Below are 24007 nucleotides of genomic sequence, written 5' to 3' on the forward strand. Positions count from 1 at the left end.
GGAATGTAAAGTGAGTGCAAGAATCTCAGCTACTCTTAAAAAATAAACCAAGCGTTCTTCCGTCTCCGTCTCCATGCTCTGGCTCCGTAGTCCATAGATATGTTCATGTTGATCCGTGTATACAGCGATAAGCTACAGCGTCCATAGTTTGTTCACCGTCTACAGCTATTGTATCTTGTGTGTGTAGTGACACAGGATCTGCAGGGGGTATCAGTGCATAAAAAAACGCTACTACATTAAATAAAACTCAATGAATTAATAGTGCATGAAAAAAAAAAAAACTAAAAATGCTCTTAAAAAATAACTCATTAGAGTTGTGGTGACTGCAAGCTCGTGATTGTTGCGGTGGTAAGCTCGCGGTGATAAATTACCCTTAAAAAGGTTAAATAAAATATTTAAAAGGACGAGGATGGGCAACTGGGCGCTGGATCTCGTTGTCGGGACTACTGTGCTCCTCGGGTGCATAATAATAACGGGTGGGACCACAGCAGCACTCGAGGTACAAGAAGAGTTGAAACACCATGGAAGATGTCAGCCAATAACTATTAATTTGTGTCTACACTTGCCTTACAATGAGACAATAATGCCAAATTTGCTGAAGCACCAGAAGCAGGAGGATGCAGGTCAGGATATCCATCAATACGCCCCGCTGGTTAAAGTTCACTGCAGTCCTGACCTTCGTTTCTTCTTGTGTCTGATGTACGCACCAGTTTGTACTATTTTAGAGAAACCATTGCCACCTTGTCGGTCTATCTGCGAGAGAGCCAGAGCCGGGTGCGAGAGGATCATGAGAAATTTTGGGTTCCAGTGGCCACCGAGTCTCGAGTGCTCGAAACTTCCTGAGTACGGTGACCCTGACGAACTGTGTGTAGGAAACAACGAGACGTCTTCATCATCAAAACTGTCAACAACGATCCAGCCTCCTCATAGAATGAGACCTGCCTGGAATGACGGACACATCCCTTACGCAGGAAATGCAATTGCAGTTCCGGAGTATGAGAACCGAAAGTTTGTCTGTCCGGTTCAATTTCACGTGCCTGAAAGCTACGGATATTCACTTAACTTCAAGACAAAACCAATTCCAAATTGTGCTGCTCCATGCAATGAAATGTTTTTCACTGAACAGGAAAAACAGTTTGCCAGGGTATGGATCGGGACTTGGGCGTCGATTTGTGCTGCTTCGTGCTTTTTCACTTTTTTGACATTCCTAATTGACATGGACAGATTTAGGTAAATAATTGATAATTAATTTATTAATACTTTCATTTAAGATAAATTTATAACTAAATATTAAGTATTGATCAAGTCATAATAAATTAAACGTAAATTTTGTTTTAATTTACATAAGTAGATATCCCGAGAGGCCTATAATATTTTTATCGGTGTGCTATCTGATGGTTGCGCTGGTATACGTCGTGGGATGGGCCGCAAAAAATAACATCGCCTGCAGACAGCCTCTCCCACCGCCTGATAACATGCAACAAGTGCAAATGGTATCTACGATAACACAAGGAACTAAACACGAGCTTTGTACTTTGCTATTTATGGTACTTTATTTCTTCGGGATGGCATCAAGTATATGGTGGGTTATTCTCACTCTCACGTGGTTCTTGGCTGCCGGATTGAAATGGGGACACGAAGCTATTGAAGCTAATTCGCAATATTTTCATCTTGCTGCTTGGGCTGCTCCGGCTATTAAGACAGTCACTATTCTAGCTTTAGGCAAAGTTGACGGTAATTTTATTATTTATATTTAAAAATGAATATTTTCTCCCCAAAATACCCTAGAGCAGTTCCTAATTTGTACGGACAATTACTTTGCATGTAAAGAATAAATTTAGATAGCAACAATTTCCAAAAAAGTACAATGATCCTAATATTAATTGTCTTTTATTTAATTATACAGGAGATGTGCTGTCTGGAGTATGTTACGTCGGGATATGGAATGTTGACGCCCTGCGTGGATTTGTTTTGGCTCCTCTGTGCGTTTATCTGGTCCTGGGAACAGCTTTCCTTTTAGCTGGATTCGTCTCACTCTTCCGCATTCGCACGGTGATGAAACACGACGGTACCAAAACAGATAAACTTGAAAAGCTGATGATACGAATTGGAATTTTCTCGGTGTTATACACCGTACCAGCGCTGATTGTCATCGCATGTCTGTTCTACGAGCAAGCTTACTTTGATGATTGGATGTTGACCTGGCACGACGACATGTGCCGAGGACAAGTGTCGAAAGCTTATTACTCAATACCCTGTCCATTCAGCAAAGGACCGCCAGAACCAGTACGTCCAGAATTTCCGGTATTTATGATAAAATATCTGATGGCAATGATCGTAGGTATTACCAGCAGCTTCTGGGTATGGTCTAGCAAGACTCTTACCAGCTGGAGATCATTTATAAATCACATACGGGGCCGTCGCGTTGAGGCTTACGTTTAATTAACACAAAAGACTTTTACAATTATTCACTCATGACAACATCTACGTTTTCAATTAAGATTATTACATACACCGACTATATCTCCGTGAGTTATCATTTTATATTTAAATTACTGTAACGATTCGAGGATTATCATTGATCAGTTACTCTGTAGTTTTATTTATTTTTATTTTATACGTCTTATATTATTAATTATTTTAATTGAAATTCAAGTTATTATTCAAAGCATGTTAGGCATGTGTTGTGATCAGGTTTTGTTAATCAAAATTATTTATCAATTAAAATTATTTTTATTGGAAAGTAAATTGACCTTAGCATCGTGCCAATTTATTTAAGCTTTCTTTTATTTAATAACTTATTCACTTTAATAATTATCAGTGTAATTGTTTAGATGCACATCTCAGCGACTTTAGTTAAAAAATTAACGCTTCAAATGTTATAGTAACATTTCAGATAACATCTGAACGCACTTTCATTTTTCTACGGTAGTCTTATGATATGCTATTAAATTAACGATTAAAGTAAAAAAAAATTACTTGTTTTTGACGAGTCCAGATACCTATTTTTTATATTTTTTATTCATTTCTCGACCAAATATATCAGTGAAATTTATCTAAACAATTACCATTATTAATTATTAAACTGAAATTTTATTTTCAAAAGACAATTATCCTAATAGTGGTAATTTATTTGTTCCAATGCTCAAAATTAAATTAGTTATACTCATTAAATACTCGTCCAATACGTCCATTAAATAGTTTTTCTATTTATTTGGAAAATTGTATTATTATTGACTTTGTTTTTTATTGACAAACAGGTTTAATATACGCTTCAAAAGAATCTCACTTCTTATATATATATATATATATATATATATATATTTTTTTTTTTTAACGAACAAAAACGAAAGACTTGATACTATGAATCTTTTTTTTTTTTTTTTTTTTATATTAAAGTTAAGATTAACGCTAAGACTTTGTCACATTTTTTATATATTTTTTAAAATAAAAATATGTGCTGCTGTATTATTCAGGTAATAATTGTATATAAATGCAGCTTTTGCTATGTATTATAATATTTTTTTAAATAATATGTGTAAATATTTGAAAGAAAAAAAAAGTAAAGTTTAACAAATGGTTCAATTTAGGTACAAGAAATGTTAAACTGACAAAAGTAATAATTATAATTAATTAGTTCAATCAATCCTGATGAAAAAGTAATAATTATTGTAATAAAAAATTAATAAGCAGTTGGAAATTAATGCATTAATGTTTGAATGTGAATAAAAATAAAGTAATTCGTCCAGTGAAAAAAATCGTCGAGCTTTTATATATATTTGTGTATGTGTGTGGTTTGTATGAACAAGTATGTGCTTTTAAAAAGTTTTAAAATATTTAAATAATCAAAAGAAATTTATAAGTATGGTTTTACAAAAAAAAAAAAAAAAATGAACAAAAAGAACAAGAGCGTGTGTATCAATGTTTATTATACACGTACAATGTCATATATTATACGTAATATTGTGTAAAATTATAAGCATTATATTCTTTATATTATAATAAAAATAAAAACGAAGTCATATATTCATTGTTCATTTAATTTTGTACTCTGATATGTAATGGAAATATTATTATTTATTTTATATTCAAGCAGTTCAAAGCCAATAATAGAAGCCCCTAAAAATACAATATTATGCAATATAAGTGAAATAAAAGAAATTACAGATCTTTGTAAGATTTTCAATTTTCATATTATATAACACAATAAATTTAATAATAACTATCAACCTTGCAGTCACTATGTGACTGCCGTGACTTGTGAACTATAAAAAATTATAATTTTGCTCTATTAAATAATGACTTTTGTTAAATTGCACTGTACTTTCTTAAATATTGACGTTTTTAAAAATCTAAGCTCATTCTGATGTTACATTGATCAAGAGCTTTCATTTGAGTACCCACATGCATTTTGATAGATTTTTCATATATACGTATTGCGTTACAGATGCCATAAGGACGTATAATGAAAATTCTGTTTTTTTTTTCTAAGTCCAAAAAAAATTTTTAGTTTGATTGATGCATTGATTTCCGAAAAAAATTTTTTTTTGGCAACCGACGTATTTTTGTATGAAACGTAAAGAAATGCAAAAAAAATTTTTCTTCAAACTAAAAATTTTTTTGGACTTAGAAAAAAAAACAGAATTTTTATTATACGCCCTTTATGGCATTCGAGGTGGATCCCGGGAGCCATAAGGGTGTATAAAATTTTTTTTTAGCATTTCTCCATATTTCGGACTATTGGTGAGAATGATATGAAACCTTGAAAAGGCACAAATTCAAGTCAAGATTTTCCCAATGACACTAGATTTAATCATAAAAACCCATTTTATCATATAAATACATCGTCCATAAAATTTTGCTTATTTTCTTAATAATATAGATGATACTTATTTTCTTATTTACTAAAATTACACTTGAATATTTCCGTTGATTAAAATTGAAAATCATTTTTACTTAAAAAAAAAAATCTACCTGCAGATTATTTTAACTTTATGATTGTCCTTTGCACTAAAAGTGTTAATGTTAAACTAAATTTATTTTTTATAAAATAATAATAACAATATTTATAGCTTGATCAATATATTTATTAAACCAAAAACCTACACCAATTTTTTCGATACAAAAGAGATATAAACTATATTAATAAGAAGCATTTGTTATTATGGTCACGTTTTAGTAACCTTTTTTGAAAGAATACCAATTTTGCGTAGATATTTAACGATGAATGGTGTTGCTCCCAGAGTTATTGATATTCTTACCGGAGCAAATAACTTGTGTATTGCGTACGCTATTAGAAATGTTGATGAGTTGGTCATAACATTCTCCAGTCGTTCAATTGAACTAGTGGGAAGCATTTTAACAAATGCTTGAATGTCTAGGCCGCTGAAAAAAAAAACATAGGAAAGTTATTATTTATTCCAGTAAGTAATTGGATGGTATAAATATTACAATGGAGAATGATAATTATTTTATAGTATTAAAAAGTTTATAAGAGTTATTGAGTTATAAACAAGAAAGCTGGTGATTAATTTAAACTTATGATGTTAATAATAGCGTACCTATAAACAATAAGGTAAAAAATACCAAGCGACATCAATGATATTGTTACATGGAATACAATTACAGTACTTCCGTAATCCTTGACAGCCCTTTTAAGCTTTTGAGCGTTTGTTAATTTTTCATCCGAAGATGAAGAAGCTGATGAATCTTTTGATGGATCCGTTTGTTTACTATCCGTTGAATAATGAGCAATCGTCGATGATAAAGTACCTAGGCGGAAAAATTGACGGGGAATTGATTGCGACAGTAGACCTCCACCACCGATATATTTTTCCCGTGTTAAATTATTCAGATACTATAGAATCAGAGGTGAAAATTACGTAAGCCGCTATATTGATATCTTGTTTATAATATCATTTTTTAGCGTTAAATAAATAATGTTGATCAGTAAGTAAAATTTGCAATAGGTCTTATAACTTGAACTTACTTTTAGACAAGTTTGGATTTTTATTTTTCAGTACTGCATAATGGGCTTTTTGCATGTACTCAGCTATGTATTTGCTGTCTCTGGTCCATTGTCCTCCGGGCATGTTCAAGTAAGTGGACTTGCCAGCAGCACAAAAAGGCTTCGGAACCATTGTTTGCATGCTACTGTTCAAGCTCACTGCTCCGAAACAATCATAAGAAGCTACATGGGAGTCGATGCATCTCAATCCGGCCCATCTTGATGAGTTGAGACGATCACACATTCCATTTGGCCCGTTAATTAGTGACAACACTGGAGCTGTTATGTCTCTAGCACGTTCTGGAGTAAAACGGCCTGTTTCGTTCCCAAATATTTCAGAAACATTGCTCGGTAAAGGTATTTGCGGTGCTTCCGGATAGTTGCGCACTCTTGACAAATGGAAATTTACTGTTTTCGGAATGTTTACATGGTTCATTTCAATTAATTTTTTTGACTGCATATAAACTGTAAGCAAAGTTTTAGAATTCATTAAATTATTCTATTTATACTTGAAACTAACACAAATTAAAATAAAATGATGATTAGGTTGATAGCCTTGACAGAGCTTGACATTGAAAAATCAATTTTTTAAATTCGTAGAATTTTTAAAGATAGATTTTAATTATAAAGTTTACATTTTAAAACCATCAATTAAAATTTAACAATACTATAGTTAGCCGACGTTTTTAATTTTTTGATTTTTTTTTTCATTTATTTAATTAAAACAAAAAAATATTTTCAAAAAATTGCATGTGTAATCTTTAAAATTTTCTACATGTGAAATTTTTTTAAAAATAATTTTTCAATAAAATAAATTATTAAAATTTTTTAATTTTTCTTAATAAATAAATTTACTCCAAAAAATTATTTTTAAAAAATTGCATTTGTAGTTTTTTTAAATTTCTAAAAGTCAATTTTTTAAAAAAATTTTTTTTGCCATAATTTATTGGTTACAAAAATTCTTAAAATTATCAACTATCAGCTAAGTTACTTTTCGTTAATTTTCATAAAATTTAATGATTTATTACTATTTAAAATTATTTTTTACTCACTTTTTTCACTTATGTTAATGACATAATTTTTATTTTCATAATTTATATTTTTCAATAATTAAAAAGTTAGTAAGTAAAAGAAAAAATTACCTGGATAATTAAAATAATTAAAAATTGACGGAAATTCTTTAGAGCATCTAATTCGTGATAAAGCCATCTTACTTTTTCCAAAACTAAAATAACGGCAAAACAGATACTTATGACAATTCGTTGAACCCAACGATTTTTTTTGCTTGGTGAAAACTGCGTTGCAAAAACAAAATACAATTATTACAATATTTATACATCAGTAAAAAACTAAATCATGATAAATCAAATTGTAACTTACGTATACAGTGAAACTGACATTTGATATAGAAATTAGAGATTGTTAGAACAAGAATAAATGCTTGAATATGATTAAAATTTTTAATTGATATCAAGAAATGTGTATATGTGTATATTTATATACTATATTGTCTACAAACTAGTATCCAATATAGTTGCTAACGTTTGCCGCTATGAAAAAAAAATACGACCTCGAAATACCCCCACCTACAAACTTATAACTACAATATTTATTTAAGTGTTTTTTAAAGTATTAAGTGCATGACGTAAAAACACGCCTCACTAAGTATTATGCTAATGAAGATATTCAATTAAAATTTATGCTCAAATAATTCTACCCAGAGATTTTTATGCAAAATTCAAATACTAGAAATAAGTATTGTCATCTGTTAAATTCCCGTCTTTTTCAAAACGAATAAAATATATACACTGAAGTTGACAGATATAAAAATTTTTTTAGATATTTACAGCAATTAAATTGATAACGCTAGTTAGCCGTCAGCTGTCAATTATAAAAATTTTAATAACTAATCAATTACAATAAAAAAATGCTTCTAAAAATTTTCACTTGTAATTTTTATTAATTTTCACATATGAAACTTTTTAATAATTGCAACATTATAAAATTTTTAAATAATTTGTAATGTCGGCCAACTTCAGTGTCATTTAAATTATTATAAAAAAAATTATATTATAAAAATTTTAATGTAATTTATTAAAAAAATTTTTAAAATTAACAGCTGACTGCTAACTTCAGTATTATTTTAAGTTATTTATAAATAAGCAGTACAATGCCGGTAAATGTTTATGGACAGTCATTAATAGAAATATAAAATTGCTGATAATCAATTGATAACCTAATTAAAATTTTTCGTTGCAGTTGTTATGACACAAAAATATTATTTGATTAAATGGATAAATATAAATATATATTTATCATAAGTATGAAAGAATATATGAGAAACGCGCGCAACTTTTCAATGTGTTGGACATGTTCACTTGTAAATCTTTGGGCATCAACAAGAAGCGACACCAGCGCAAAGCATCAAGTCACCGGCTGTATCAGCGCAATGGCATCATCAGTAAACCAGTAGTTCTCATACGTTTTTATTATCGTGTTTGGTCACGTCGTCCCTCTACTCTATATACCTCTACTCGTTCACTTACCAGAGATACTCGTTAAAAAGAGTACATTTGTGAGCATATTGTGTTCAAAGAAACATATTCACTGCCGCTAATTAAATACTGTATTGTATTAACAAGATTTTATCTCAGTTCACATAGGAAACCTTTTTTTTTTTTCAAACAATTATTTGAAAGTTATTATGGCGCAAAGCACAAGATTAATGTCATTATCGTCGTTACCCGGTGGATTATTGAGAAATCGTACCAATGGAGTTATTTCAACTTCTTCTAGACTTGCCAGGTACTTGTCATTTTTTATCGCTTTGATTATGTTATTATAATCTTTGATTTTATGTCAATTAGAGGACAAGTGGCTTTATTTATTTGACCTTGCACGAATCTATACTATTATCTGATAAATAGTCAGTTTTTATTCAATTATAATTACTTATTGACAGCTCGTGGTGGTCACATGTGGAAATGGGCCCGCCTGACGTAATTCTGGGGGTAACCGAGGCCTTCAAGAGGGACACTCACCCGCAGAAAATAAATCTGGGTGTTGGAGCTTACAGAGATGATAATGGAAAACCCTTTTTGCTGCCCAGTGTTTTAAAAGTGGGTATTTTATTTAGATAATTGATTTTATAATTGCTTTTAGTTTAAGTAGTAATGGTTCAAATGATTAATTAAGAATAATTGATATTCCTCTAGGCAGAAGAAAGAATTAGGGCGAAAAAATTGGATAAAGAATACTTGCCTATTTCTGGTGAAGCTAATTTCTGTACTAACAGCATTACCTTAGCACTTGGAGATGGTAATGATGTGGTGGCTAATAAATTGGTAAGTATTTTTATTTATTTTGCACAAGTCAAGTGTATAAAATATTTTTTTACTCAATTTAAAATAAAAACGGAATAATCCGCTCAAATTTGAATTCAGTAATCGACTCAAAACCATAAATATTTTTTCTACGAAATTCTCTCCGTATAACGAAAACTTTTTATAACGTAAAAATGTATCCGGCCCCTTGAATTTCGTTACATATAGTGTCTACTATATCTTTAATTAATAAAATTAATTAAAAATAGAACACAACTGTCCAAGGAATTTCCGGTACAGGATCATTATGCATTGGTGCATTTTATTTGAGTAAATTTTTCCCTGGTAACAAAGAAGTTTACATGCCAACACCAACATGGGGAAACCACACTCCTCTATTTAAACTAGCCGGATTAACTCCAAAGTCTTATCGTTATTATGACCCGAAGACATGCGGATTAGACTTCCAAGGAGCTCTAGAAGACATTTCTGTAAGTTAATTTTATAATATAATTTATTGATGGTTTTATTGTTACTATTAATTGTTGGATTTTGATCGTATTGGTGACTAATTTTATTTTTCCTACATGAAAAGAAAATGCCAGAGAAGTCAATAATCCTTTTACATGCTTGTGCCCACAATCCTACGGGTGTTGATCCCAAACCTGAGCAATGGAAAGAATTGTCAGCATTGATTAAGAAAAAGAATCTATTCCCATTCTTTGATATGGCGTACCAAGGTTTTGCATCAGGTAAAATGTCAACTAATACTGTTCTTATTAACACAATTAGCAAACAATAAATTTTATTTGATATATAAATTCAGGTGACTGTGCAAGAGACGCAATGGCCGTAAGGATGTTCGTCAAGGAAGGCCATCAGATAGCTCTAGCTCAGTCGTATGCTAAAAATATGGGACTCTACGGTGAACGTGTTGGAGCGTTTTCATTAGTGACGTCAAGTGCTGATGAAGCTGCACGCACGATGTCTCAGATAAAAATAATAATCCGGCCAATGTTTTCTAATCCGCCTATCAGCGGCGCTCGCATTGTTAATGAAATTCTGAGCGACCCGTCGTTGAAACAAGAATGGCTTGGAGATGTTAAATCTATGGCTGATCGTATTATTGGAGTACGTAATAAATTAAAAGAATACTTGAAGAAAAACGGCAGCTCTCGCGACTGGTCACATATCACTGATCAAATTGGAATGTTCTGTTTCACTGGACTTCAACCCAATGAGGTATTTTTTTTTTTTTTTTTTTTTTTTTTTTAATAAATACATATTGATGGTAATCATAAGCAAACATTGTTTTATTTATTATAATTGATTATTTCAGGTGGAAAAATTAACTTCTGAGCATCATGTTTACTTGACTAAAGATGGTAGAATATCGATGGCTGGAGTCACCTCGAAAAATGTTGAGTATTTAGCTCACGCCATGCACCAAGTTACTAAATAGATTTAAATTACCAGAGACCAATCACATTAAAGTTCAAAATAGAATTAAGCATAAATTTTAGTCTCAGACTCAGTGATGCAGATGCTAAGATTTATTTAATAATAGCAAACTTTTAAATTATTAAACAATAAACAAATTACGGTGTTATAAACTTATTTAAATTATCTTCATTTCAATTTCAGTTGTTACGATAATTGTAATTAGAAAAATTATATTTCTAAAATACTAGTACAGCTCACAAGTTAATAACTGAAGACCAGGTTTTTTTATTTTATTTTATTAAAACCGACTTTTTTCTTATCTTAATATTAAATGAATAAAAAAGTTGGTTTTTAATAAAAAATCTAATTTGGAAAATTGGTCCTGAATAAAAAAAATCAAGTGAAGATATTTTAAAATAAGTTTAAACTACAGTTAAATAAATATCTCATATCAAAATGCATTTCTAAAAAAACACTTAGAAAAAATCCTAGCACTGCAGGCAGTGTAAAATAATCAATTCATATTTATATATTATCTACTTTGAACTTTTTTATTTAAAAATCACACTAGGAAAAAACAGTTAAAATTCCACGAAATGCATTTTATACCAAATCCCCATTTAATAACTTCAAATCATTGTAAAAAGATAATAAACATAAGTACTTTAACTCTATCTTGAAATACTTGTTATTTATTACATAATTTATTTCTATTATTCATGACATCAAAGTTAGATGTCATTTGACAATTTTTTAATTTTCTTCAACAAAAAAAATTATTTTTCAAAAATTGCATTTTTAATTTTGGGAAATCAGCCGGGGGCGTGGCTTCTCCTTGCGGCAGAAGCAGTTACTACTTTAAGACGCTTTTTTAAATCAGCTGCCGTGTTTTTATATTGAATCATGTATTTACAAGTTTTATTAGAATCGAGTTTTTAATAGAAATTAAATAATTAATAAAAATCTCAATTAAAGAAATTTGTGAATTTGCATGATACTGAAATCAGCAGATAACGTGTCAAATTTTTATTTTATTAAAGAATTAAATTAAGACAAAAAATATATTTTAGAAATGTTTCACTTTCAGTTCTTTAAAACTTCTATATATTAATTTTTTTTTATTTTTTGTTTTTCTTCTTGTAAGAATCTGTTTATTAAAAAAACCTAAAAATTGACAGATGTCTGTCCCTTTCAGCATCATGAATTTGCAAGTACTAAGCCCAGTCATAAAAATTCTTAATTACTTAAAAATTATTCATGTAACTTATTTTTATTACTGTAGTTATAACATTGCAACTATAATTACGATTCTTAATTTTACAATAATATTTATTAAGTTATTTAAGCAATGTAAGCCTATCGTATTACATTGTATTTTAAAAATTCACAGCTTATAATTACTGTTTTTTTGTGATTACAACAATATTTATGTTAATTGGTATAAAGTCATTTTTGATGAAATGTAATGGACACTCTCTTGGGCTGTGTAACTTCATTTCAGATTTTTAATGCATTTTCCAAGCTAATCGACGGTTTATAACTTCATCTTCACCAAATTTATTTTTTATCACCACAGAACTAGAATTTGCCGGAGGAAAAGTATAAAATCAAACTGTATTGTTCTTACTAGACTTGCTAATGACATTAAAATTAGTCGACATTCAACAATTTTAGATTTTTTTTTATCAATTAAATTAGAATAAAAAAAATATTTTTACAAAATTGCACGTATAGTTTATAAAACTTTCTACATGTGAAATGTTTTCAATTAATTTTTTTAATGAAAGAAATTCTAAACACTTTTAGATATCGGCTAACTTTATTGTCATGACTTGCTATTACACCCATATACGCAGCAGAAAGTTTTATTTTTATTTTCTCGTAGAGGAAACTCAATGATTACAAATTTTTGGTCAAGTGTTAAAGTTGATCTTATTTTCAATAGTAACTAAGCTTATAGACAATAATTAATTACTTAACATTTTAAAAAAGAATTTCAACAATTTTTAATTACAGCTTCGGCATATTATATGACATTAGCTGTTTATACTCGACCTGCATAGAGTAGTTCACATTTGATTCGCCAGGTGGCGTATTCAAGTGGAGGATTTCCCATTATTAAAATTTCTACAAGTCCATTTTTTTAATCATTTTTTTTTTGCTATATTTTAATTAGTAAAGAAAATTAAAAAAATTGTCAAGTAACAGCTAAATTTAATGTCATCGATTATTCTTTATATATATTTAATAATTACCCTGATAGCCAGCGCTTTCTCAGTAAGTAGTTGGCTTCTAGCAGTTACGGTTAACTTGACATCGAGTTAGCGGTAATTTTTTACATGACAACAGTTGTAAGCAAATTGACGGAAATCTACGGCCGAAACTTGAATACAAGTTAACAATCAAACTTGTAGTTAAATTTCCGTTCAACTTTATTACAATTTGACAGAAATACTTGTACAGCAAGTCTTGACGTCTGTTTGCAGAGTAAGTTATAGGTAACTAATAGTTAATCGCTTTCTTTACCAACTCTTTCCGTCAAGTTAGCTTCAAATTGCGGACGTAGTTTGACAGTAAGTTACAGGTAAGGTGGCTATCAGGGTAATGGTAGTAGTAATAAAACAGATTATTAACCATATCATCAGCAGACAATATCGCTTCCTTGATTGCCACCAAACGTGCGTACTCGCATCAAAACGCAATATCTTTGTTTTTGAGAGCTTGAGAGCCGAGTAATAAAGGCAGAGAGAGTATTACCTTCACCCGGAGTCTCCGCGGTATGGCCTTAGTACTCACCACTGACAATTTTAAATTCCGCGGTCGTGATAAACTTTTTTATTTGTCCAGTCAATCTTTCTATCAAATGAGGACACCCATTCGGCGCAATAAAATCCGAAGTAAATAAATAACACCTACAAGCATTGTTGTGACCAAATTATACCTCTACATAACATATAGTACTGGTGGTGGTAATTGCTGTTGTAAGTGTCGTGAAAACCCAGTCTCACACGCGGACAAAATGCTAAAGAACAAATTTAAATAAATAATAATAATAACACACACAAGTTGTGTCATCGCAAGTTAAATAAATCCGACCGGACAATGGCCGTACGATAATAAACATAGGTGTGGTTAAATTTAACATGCATATACTTGCATATATCTATATATATTTTACTTAAATACTTATTACTCTGTATACATGTATTTAAGTACTGTCATTTATATACAATATGACAAGTTGATCAAAACGTCAGTATAGCTAATTAATTTTTTTTTTTTAAATTATTTTAGTATCACTGTGATTAAGCAAAGACAAGCCTTGAATCTTCAGTTTCGAGGTTCATAATCTGGATGATCATAACAGCTGGTAAATAATCTGGTAGAAGAGGAAGCTACCTGATAAGAGCATCCTAGTGCGTACATTAATCATATGGGTTGGTTAAGACCAGAGAAAATATATTAAATATTCTAATATAAGTGATCAGTGACTGGTGTAGATATAGAGAGTCTCTGGATCTGGTTCTAAGAGAGTATCAGTAGACACTACATATAACATTCCCTCTCTCTGTTCTCAGTATACCCGTGGGTGCGCCGAAAGGGAACAAAAACGCAACAACGCTGCCATTTTGGGCTGTTGGAAGCGGAACAACTCGAAGACTCTCTACCACTAGCTTGTGGCCCCTTCTCCGACACCGGGTCGCGGTACTACTCTTACTGATAGACTCTATATTACAGACTACACTGGTATAAATTGTTCAGTACAACAGCAAAAATATACATGTATATAAATATACACAGATGGATTTTTATCTAGTATAGCAATAGCAATAGCATCACATCTACTTACGCAGAGCTAAAGACAACACCAGTGAGGAGTGTGTGTATGATCGTCGGCCGTTATTTGCGCGCTCATCATATCACCAGTTACTATAGACTGTGAGTAAAATAAATAAATAAATAAAATATATATATATATATATATATATATATATATATATATATATATATATATATATATATATATATATATATATATATATACCTGGTCCCTGGATATAAGTGTTAAATTTGTTTATGTGTAGGTTTATCGTCCGTGATTGCTCATTGGAGGTTCTCAGTGGTAGTAGTCGTTGAGATTGAGCTCACTGAGGCGACGCCGCTGTCTACGTCTACCACGGTCCGTCAGTGTGTTCGCGGCGCTTCGCGCGACAGCAGCTGAATACAGCAGTTACATATATACTGAATACTGGGAAGAAGAAAATAGCTTGAGAGTGAAGAGTAAGAAGAAGAAGAAGAAGCAGCAACAGCAGCAGCAGCAGCAGCATAAAACGAGTTAAAGGGAATAAAAACAAGTTTGAGCGAGTGAGATAAAAGTAAAGGCTCTTTACGGCGTGTTTGGCGGCGACCGCGACGAGGCGCGAGTGAGTACAGGGTGCGTGCATGCATGCGTTAACGATTACACGTGTGTGTACTTGTCGTGAATCTCGTGGCGCTTGTCTTGGTGTTGGTGACGACGGCCCCGGTGGTGATAGCCGCGGTGCTCTTGGTGTTGGTGTTTATCGTGGTGGAAGTGATTGTCACGATTGTGCTAGTGCTGGTGATAGTACTCTGCGCATCCACAGAATTCACGATCGGGCTCAACAAGGAACGACCAACAAATGTTTTAAATGGACGCATCGTCCATTATCACCCAAGTGTCACGGGATGACGAGCTTGGCCACTTCAATAACGAGAAAGGTACGTACTGACGACTACGTTCTGTGACAGTGGGTGTGACATATCAGGACCATCCCAACTCCCAGCTGCACTCAATTTATGTTACATTACTTTATACATAATCAATTACTCACTTACTTACTTACTTACTTGCAGTAATACCATTTTATTCGCGGGAGGTGTACGCCAGAAAAGTGTGCGTGTGTGTGTGTATGTGTGTGTGAGCAAGGAGTCTGCACCTGTTACCGCGGGGAAGAGAGATTGTTCCTTGATACTCGCCTCGCCTAGACCTAACATATTATTCACCTTAGTTTGCCTTTACCTTACTATTTTTTATTTTATTAACTTTATCACTACTTTTATTTATATTATTATATCCCACCATTAATATCTATTTACCTACTCGACTTTTGGTTACTTACACACTTATGTACTTTACTAGGTAACTTGTAGCTTGTAACTCGGTGCTCCAATCTGTCCTTCATACTTAGCTCCGTCTCTTTCATTTTATTTCTCTTTTTTGTTTGAGTGTACCTACTCCGAAAACTAATAAAATAACGTTTGGCTCTATTTCTACTTGTTAGAATTTTAAACTCTGTACTCAAGTACTTACTTTTTATTTTTCTTTTGATTCTCAACAGTTAATTTTTTGTATACTTTTTTATGATACAAAATATTAATTATTAAATATTACTTGCATGTAAGTATAATCGAAAATTATAAAAAGAGTTATAAATAAATTCATACAATTTAAATAGTTGGACTTAATTTATGCTAAATGCGCATTTATATCCGTGTGTGTGTGTGTGTGTGTGTGTGTGTGTGTGTGTGTGTGTGTGTGTGTGTGTGTGTGTGTGTGTGTGTGTGTGTGTTCTACTATTCTTTCTATTTACCTCATGGAATGCAAATAATAATAACAACAACAACAAATAACTACTATAACAATTCCAAACGTCTCTATTGAAGCGTATCACGAAGAATGATTAAAATTTTCTCTTTATTTATTTATATATTTTTTATGGCATTTCAGCACAATTACCGAGAGAAAATGAGGCGACCAGTAACAACAGACCACCGGGTGGCAAAAAACCTCGAGGAAGAGGTTTATTGCGCTCTCTCCTGTGCTGTCTCGGCAGGGGCCGAGGTAGCGGCAGCTCCAAGAGCTCAAAAGCAAGTTCTCTCCAGAGCGAGGGTAGAGGCACCCCGCCGCCTGGTACCCGATCACCAAGATACCTTCTACCACCCATTAGACATCAGGATATGCACAAAAAGTGTATGGTAATTGATTTGGATGAGACTCTGGTGCATAGTTCGTTCAAGCCGATCAACAATGCAGACTTTGTTGTACCCGTCGAGATTGATGGAACAGTGCATCAGGTGTATGTTTTGAAGAGGCCTTATGTCGACGAGTTTTTACAGAGAATGGGTGAACTTTATGAATGTGTTCTATTTACCGCGAGTCTTGCTAAAGTAAGTGTATTCATTATTTATTTTTTTTATTACTTTTTTTCCTTTTTTTAAATAACTTTATACACACATACTAACATACATATATTTATATTTTTTTAATTGATTTTAGTACGCGGATCCTGTTGCTGATTTGCTTGATAGATGGGGAGTCTTTAGAGCGAGGTTGTTTAGAGAATCGTGTGTTTTTCATCGTGGTAATTATGTCAAGGATTTAAATAAGCTTGGTAGAGACCTTCAGCAGATTATAATCGTTGATAATAGTCCAGCGAGTTATATATTTCACCCGGATAATGCAGTAAGAAAAAATTTTTTATTAATGATTATTTTTCATTCTTACTTTTATAATTCATAGATAGATCTAAGTCTACTACGTTGACTTTTTTTTCTATTTTTTTTATTTATTTATTTTTTTTTTTTTTTTGTATCTGATAATAATAACCAGCATCAGCCTGTGCTCTGCACTCTGAATATTCTCTCTCTCTGTGTTGCCTCTGACATTATGGGGTCGTATATAATTTCATGGTCAAGAGAGAATCAATATTTATACGAACACTGATGCGATTTAAACTTTAAACTATCTACGTAGGTTATGAGTAAAATAAGACCTCCAGTCAGCTGTAATTTACAACAAAAAAAAAACACTCTGTGTCATTATTAGAATATTAAAAATATAATTTAGTTATTGATTTATAATTTATGAATAAAAAGTTTATTGTAAATAATAATTGTTATGTTGCATAGGTACCGGTAGCTTCATGGTTCGATGACATGACAGATTCGGAGCTGCTTGACCTGATTCCCTTTTTTGAGAAGCTGAGTAATGTTGAAAATATTTACACAGTGCTATGTAATAGTAAACATCCGTATAATCAAGTACCGGGTGGCGGTACGTTACAAAATAATTCGAGCCCTGGACAAGGATCAATGGGAGCCTCCTAGCCCCGCCGGGAGCCTGGCCTAGCGGTCAGTCTCTTTGCCTCACACTGCGACCTCAGGAGAGCATTTGATGAGCTTCTTCGTGTTGCTGGACTGTCTTGTGCTGCTGTTGAACGTCTATCGCTAGAGTCACCATCCAAGCAGTCGGCACCGTCTCCAACTCGGAGATCACCGGTGACATAATTCAAATAATAACTATTAAAAGTAAAATAATAAATAATTAAATTTACGCTTAGTCTGGAGAGACGCGAAAGATTTACTGTGGATTAGATACGTGATTATTCTTGATAACTTTATCTGATTGGTACTAGCTTCGTCGCCTTACTATTCATAATAAAAGATTAACGATAAGAAACATCTTATCGCGTAAAAATATCTGAAAACTATCAAAGACTTTTGTTGGCTTCCAAAACATACTTTAGTGTTATTTTTTTTATTTATTTTTTTTTTTTATACCTATCTATTTACAAGTAATTAGAACGGTAAAAAAAATTTCTATTTACTGGAGCGTTATGCCGTTTTTTATTATCATTTTATCCTATTTTTATTATTCGAATTAAGTTAAAGCAAGTATTTACATCGTTGAAATTAGACAAAAGGTGATTGAGCACGCATTTGTTACGCACGGGTCACTGGTATGCGTGATCTCGTTGTCGATCGCATGAGGGATTACTCGAGGTCGTTCGACAAAGTCAAAAGAATAATAAAAATAATAATATATAAATATAAATAAATAAAAAAAGTAAAATGATTAATAAGATTACCGATTACATAGAATTACACGTGAACTTGAAAAGTATATAAGAGAAATGATGCATATCACATTCTTTCTCTCTCCAGACAACAGCGCAAAGACGTGCGGCGATAATCCTTTGCGTGTTAAATTAATATAACTTTGTATTAAGACGATATCATCATTAACGAATTAGAATTATTTATACATATATTTTTTGTTTTATATTTTATATAAATTTTTTTGAGCAATGCTATCAAGGGAGATTTTAAGAATACGCTATTAAACGCAACGTTGCTCACTTTAATAATTATGTCAATTTTATTTCAGTAGGTAAACTTTTATTATAGTAACTAACATCTTACTAAGCTTGCCACGTACAGGATCACAATATGCCTCGCAATAATGTCGTAGAAAATAAAAACAAAAACAAACATTTATTAATTAAATAAATAAAGTTTTAAACTGATTAAGATCAAGCCAATCAACCGGTTAGTGAACATTAAATATCGTTAAATAAACGAATCGTTAAATTCGTATTACTCTTGCACCATTACCAACTCCATTTACAATGTTCTACGGGCGGTAACGTTAATTGTCAAGGATTACAAAAACATAAATAAGTTATTTAATAATCCAAGACATCTTTCTAACTACTCATCGTTGAGTTAGGTATTATTATTTTTTCACTCTTCGATTTTTTGTCTATCAATTAAAATATCGAAAAATTGAGAAAGCTTACAAAAATGATATATGTTAATTAAGTATAAAATTAAATTAAATTAAATTAACAATAATAATAATAATGATGATTCAAAAGACTTTAACTGCCGCTCCAGTTGTTTTTTCCGGAACTACAAGACTTATATGATGATTGTATAAAAAATTTTCCATACTGATGTAATATAAATCGTATCTTGATTTTTTTATCGTCAATTATTGAGTAAAAAATAGTAGTGGTTATTGTAAAGAGCACTTGTACTTAGCGACAGCGCTTGATATTATTATTATTACTATACTATTATACATTTACGTGTACGTACATATATTTAAATATTTCCGATGTTTTTTTTTTTTTTTTTTGAGTAATTAATGGATTTTAATGATCAATTTTACGCCAAAAAAATAATTATTTATACACATATATAAGTACTGTAATTAGTGTTGTTATTATTTGTACTTGTAATAACTCTTCGTGATCCACATAATAATGTTATTATTGTTTATAAACAAACAATCGGTCCGTCCTACTATACTTTATTAATTAATGCCTTAATTTCTATGCATCAAAACAATGCCTTTGTTTTCTTCCTATTTACAAAATAATTAATTGTTTAATTAAATAGTTTACTATTGTGTTTACTTTTTTTTTTTTCGTTCGTTTTTTTTTTTTTTTACAATACAATGTTTACTCTTACAGTAAAATAAGAGAATTAATTAGATTTTTTAAACCAAAATTATTTACCTGTAAATCGATGTCGTAATTTCGTAATTTTTTACACTCACGTGTCACGTACGTTAGTCGTGATCGTGAATTAAATAAATTAAACAAATAAATCAAAGAAATATTTAAATAAAAATAGAAAAGCTAAAAAATGGAGAATGGTGTGCAATGATCAAAAAGATAATAAATTATCGTAAAAGATTTATTGCAGACGTGTGGCATTGCTGGGACTTTAAGTGGAATGTTTATAATAAAATAATTAAAAAATTAATGAACAAACAAACAAAAATAAAATAAATCAGTCGTAGATATTTTATTGGTATTACTCGACTGAGGCTCAATCGAAATACGCCGCACGTAACGTCGGTATTTTATAAGTTATTGACGAAAAATAGTAATCAATTGGTGCTTCCGTAATTAGAATGAAAAACAATTAAAATTTATATAATGTGACTAAACACGACGAAGTTATTGGCTATTTTCGTCAAATTTTTTTTTTGTAATAAATTTATTAATTACTCTGTGTTTATATAAATACATATAATTGTATTTATTTATATTGTTTATATATACACAATTATTAAGAGTGATGTAAGTGCGTAAAATTTTACGAGAAATGATTTTACATTCAAAACAATACCGATTTATCGAAATAACCCAATTGAACGATATATATTGAATGCATGTGTGTGAATGTGTGAATTAGTGTGAGTGATAGCTAAAAAATTTTAAATTTATATTGTAAATTGAAAGAAAATTGTAAATTTAAAAATAATAGCAGCCAATGGACGATTCGCTTATTCGATCATTTTTATTATATTGGCTCTCGTTACAAGCATTATACATTATTATGATTATTATTATATTATTAATATTATTATTATTATTATTACAATTATAAAATAACAATTAACAAATTAATAGACGTACTTAAATGTACGTTTTATAATTTTTAAAAATAAGCTATTGAAAAACGCGATATGCCGCAATGATTATTTGCAAGTACAAATTTGTTAAATTTAAAACAAACGACAATGTCGCTGTGGGAAAATATTAAGTCGGTACACTAACTGTAAAACAAATATAACTTTTTAGATAAAAGTATAGAATGTGAACAAAAGAGAAATGATTTCAAATAATTATTGTATTGATTAAATAGAGAACAAAATTGTAAATTACGTGAATAAATAAAATTAAATACTAAATAATATTGATAATGCGGATAATTAATTGAAAATTAATTGAAATTGAATAAATATATAAATACATTTTTTGTAAATAAAAAAAAAAAATACGTCAAACCAATTTCATAGTTTTATTATTAAAATTTTTCATAATAATAAAACTACAATGCATTAATTAAATTTATTAATTAACGTGAAAATAATTAGGTATGCAGATATCCATAAAATTATTATTATTAATAATTTAAATATTGTACAAAATTTGTCACAAAAATATATATGTATAGAAAAAATTGATATAAAACAGAGAGACAAATTTTCAAGCGGGATATTAGAGTGTTGAAAAAAAAAAAAAAATATATATATATATATATATATATATATATATATATATATATATATATATATATATATATATAAATATATCAGTATGCATGTAGACTTAATTATTAATTATTAATAATATTGCCTTGAGTTGTAAATAAAACTTGAAACTTCCAACTAACAATCCTTTTAAAAACAAAATAAAAATATTGCGCTCGCAGTCATTACATGAAGCCCACGTCATAACATTGTAAATCTATACGTAATTGTCTTCTTGTTAACACGCACATGTTTCATAAACTTCATCCATCTTAGTTATAGCAAAGCGCTCTTTATTATTTACTTTCATTAAAATTTTATTTAGCATAATAAATAATATATAATTTTGTTCATTAATTTGCTTCGTGTTTTGATTTGCGACAAGACAATAGTTTTAAAAAAAATGTAATATTCCCCACCCCTCCGATCATGTCCAGTTTGCTCTGTGATTCTGTGTTTAATAAAAAAAATATACATGTATCTTTGATAATTTTGATGTCTGAAATTTGTATTTTTTCTACCTAAAAACTTTATCATATTAAAAGTAAAAATAATTATTAGATATTTAGTTTATTTTAAGATATAGGTGTAAATACTGTTTTTTTATGTTTTAGATTAAATTTCGATAGAGTCAATAATGCTTTGTTTGCAATATTTTCTCTTTGTATTGACTTTGTAGCTGAGTTAAGTGGGTCGACGATGCATTCAATTGAACCGTCATCGTCATGCTTCCAACTCAAGTACTGAAGCATGACCCTGATATTGACTTACTTGAAACTCCAATATCTTTATTCTATTATTAAGCTATTATTATTATCAATAAAGGAATATAATATATGCATGTATTCTCACATCAATACATTCATATTAGTATAACATGAAAATTTACTTTTTACTCAAAGATATTCAAACTTTTATTAATTTTATACTTTTGTTAAAAATATGAATGGTCAAGGTTTTAATTTTAATGTTTGTCATCGTTTTATCAAACTTCCAAGGTCTAGAATAATTAAATTTATTTTGACAAAATTTTAGACTGAGTTTTGGCCTTTGATGGAAGTTATTATTAACTTAAGCTCCCAATATTTATATAATTATTCCAAATTTAATTCATACTAAATTTAATATTTCAATAGTTATGTAATTCACTTAGTTTGATAAAATAGAAAGATACAAGTTATGTATTTAACACCAACAGAGCTGTAAAAAAAAATTATTTATTAAAATTTATTTAAATTCGTTTTTACGGTAAATTAATTTTAAAAATATAATTTTTCATAAGTTGAAAGGTTAAAAAAAGCTATTTAATTAACCAACGCAGCTATTATCAGCACGCTATGCGCTTTGTTAATTCAAACGATGAATTTACATTTCCTTTGAATAAAAATCATTAAATTTAATGGCTGATAAAATTTTTTGTATTCAATTGAATCAAACATCGACTATAAATAGGGATTATTTAGAAAAACTTTTTTTTTTCTAGGTCGCTCATTGTAATATTTTTCCCTATGAATTTTGACACTATTACGTGTTTATTTTAATTTTTAATTCAAGGTTTATGAACCATAAAAAATTAACATGTTAAATTTTTCAATCTCTTTCCTTGAGTTACACTTTTACTTTTTTTTTTTCTTCAACCGTGATGAAATTCACTTCAGAAAGTAATTTTATACATTCTAATTTGAAGTAATTATTATATTTAATCCATCATATTAAATATATTGTATAATTAGAGAAAAATAGTAATTATAAAAATAGAAGTAGAAAATTTCCTATATCTTCGTTTTTTTAACAATATTATTATTATTATTATTATTATTAATTAATTAACTTAAAATTATTAAGGGCCAGTTTTTTAATCGGAAATAAAATTTTATCGAGGGTAAAATTCTTATTGCCAGTAAATGCACTGTCAAAAAGTTTGGAATATCCAAAAGCGCACGCCTTATAATCTGATTTTTCATAACAAAATTGATTTAAATAAAATACAAAAAAATTGTATATATATTTAGTAATTAAAAAAAAATACTTTTAAATCTTTCGCGCCATAAACGATTAGTGGATTTTTAGTTTATTGATAATTATAAATAAACTACAGTGCATTAGACCGTAATCTTTGAAAGGACTTAATTTTAGATCATTATGAAGCGTATAAAAAAAATGGACTTGATCAGTTTAATTTTTCGGCAGTTATCGTGACCACACTAGTTTTCGTACATACATTTGACAGTCAGACGTCCACGGAATAATTTTTTTAATTTATTTAAAACGCAAAATGTCTTTTAAAAATGTCAACCTTTAAAACTAGAGTTTTTCCATGAAATTTATGTGTAAGTACTGTTCTACAAGTGGGATAGAAAATAAATAGTGACAATTTCAGTTCAA

General features: G+C 30.0%; 4 protein-coding genes and 1 long non-coding RNA gene across 8 annotated transcripts; 3 read left to right on the plus strand and 2 right to left on the minus strand.

Annotated features, from left to right (window-relative positions):
- Positions 1-3293, plus strand: Fz (frizzled class receptor). Of its 2 annotated transcripts, none has more exons than XM_074255684.1 (3): positions 1-1230; positions 1349-1734; positions 1907-3293. In XM_074255684.1, the coding sequence occupies exons 1-3, from the start codon at positions 410-412 to the stop codon at positions 2440-2442; spliced, it is 1743 nt and encodes a 580-aa protein (XP_074111785.1). In that variant the 5' UTR covers positions 1-409; the 3' UTR covers positions 2443-3293. The 2 variants fall into 2 exon arrangements, with proteins under 2 accessions (XP_074111785.1, XP_074111786.1); XM_074255685.1 differs by having other exon boundaries at positions 1352-1734.
- A 1772-nt stretch (positions 3294-5065) lies between these two features.
- LOC141536640 (uncharacterized) lies at positions 5066-7551 on the minus strand. The gene is made up of 5 exons (XM_074257295.1): positions 7388-7551; positions 7150-7302; positions 5990-6472; positions 5562-5772; positions 5066-5385 (listed from the first exon to the last, which is right to left on the minus strand). The coding sequence occupies exons 2-5, from the start codon at positions 7214-7216 to the stop codon at positions 5169-5171; spliced, it is 978 nt and encodes a 325-aa protein (XP_074113396.1). The 5' UTR covers positions 7217-7302; positions 7388-7551; the 3' UTR covers positions 5066-5168.
- An 890-nt stretch (positions 7552-8441) lies between these two features.
- Got2 (glutamate oxaloacetate transaminase 2) lies at positions 8442-11447 on the plus strand. Its single transcript, XM_074257294.1, has 7 exons — positions 8442-8812; positions 8970-9126; positions 9223-9351; positions 9600-9821; positions 9926-10082; positions 10157-10572; positions 10670-11447. Exons 1-7 carry the CDS (start codon positions 8712-8714, stop codon positions 10790-10792), a joined length of 1305 nt encoding a protein of 434 aa, XP_074113395.1. The 5' UTR covers positions 8442-8711; the 3' UTR covers positions 10793-11447.
- LOC141536643 (uncharacterized) lies at positions 11275-13003 on the minus strand. Of its 2 annotated transcripts, none has more exons than XR_012480764.1 (2): positions 12592-13003; positions 11275-12351 (listed from the first exon to the last, which is right to left on the minus strand). It is a non-coding gene; the product is annotated as an uncharacterized LOC141536643 (long non-coding RNA). The 2 variants fall into 2 exon arrangements; XR_012480763.1 differs by having other exon boundaries at positions 11275-12408.
- Positions 13004-13504: 501 nt separating this feature from the next.
- Hzg (CTD small phosphatase herzog) lies at positions 13505-22112 on the plus strand. 2 transcript variants are annotated; one of them, XM_074257297.1, is made up of 7 exons: positions 13505-13899; positions 14068-14189; positions 14352-14712; positions 14859-15513; positions 16523-16962; positions 17072-17257; positions 17704-22112. In XM_074257297.1, the coding sequence occupies exons 4-7, from the start codon at positions 15444-15446 to the stop codon at positions 17899-17901; spliced, it is 894 nt and encodes a 297-aa protein (XP_074113398.1). In that variant the 5' UTR covers positions 13505-13899; positions 14068-14189; positions 14352-14712; positions 14859-15443; the 3' UTR covers positions 17902-22112. The 2 variants fall into 2 exon arrangements, with proteins under 2 accessions (XP_074113398.1, XP_074113397.1); XM_074257296.1 differs by having other exon boundaries at positions 14068-14712.
- The last annotated feature ends 1895 nt before the right edge of the window (positions 22113-24007 follow it).

Source organism: Cotesia typhae, unplaced genomic scaffold, assembly GCF_013202065.1.
Source record: "Cotesia typhae breed Kobodo isofemale line unplaced genomic scaffold, CoteBio_Ctyphae scaffold_152, whole genome shotgun sequence".
Lineage (NCBI taxonomy): Eukaryota > Metazoa > Arthropoda > Insecta > Hymenoptera > Braconidae > Cotesia > Cotesia typhae.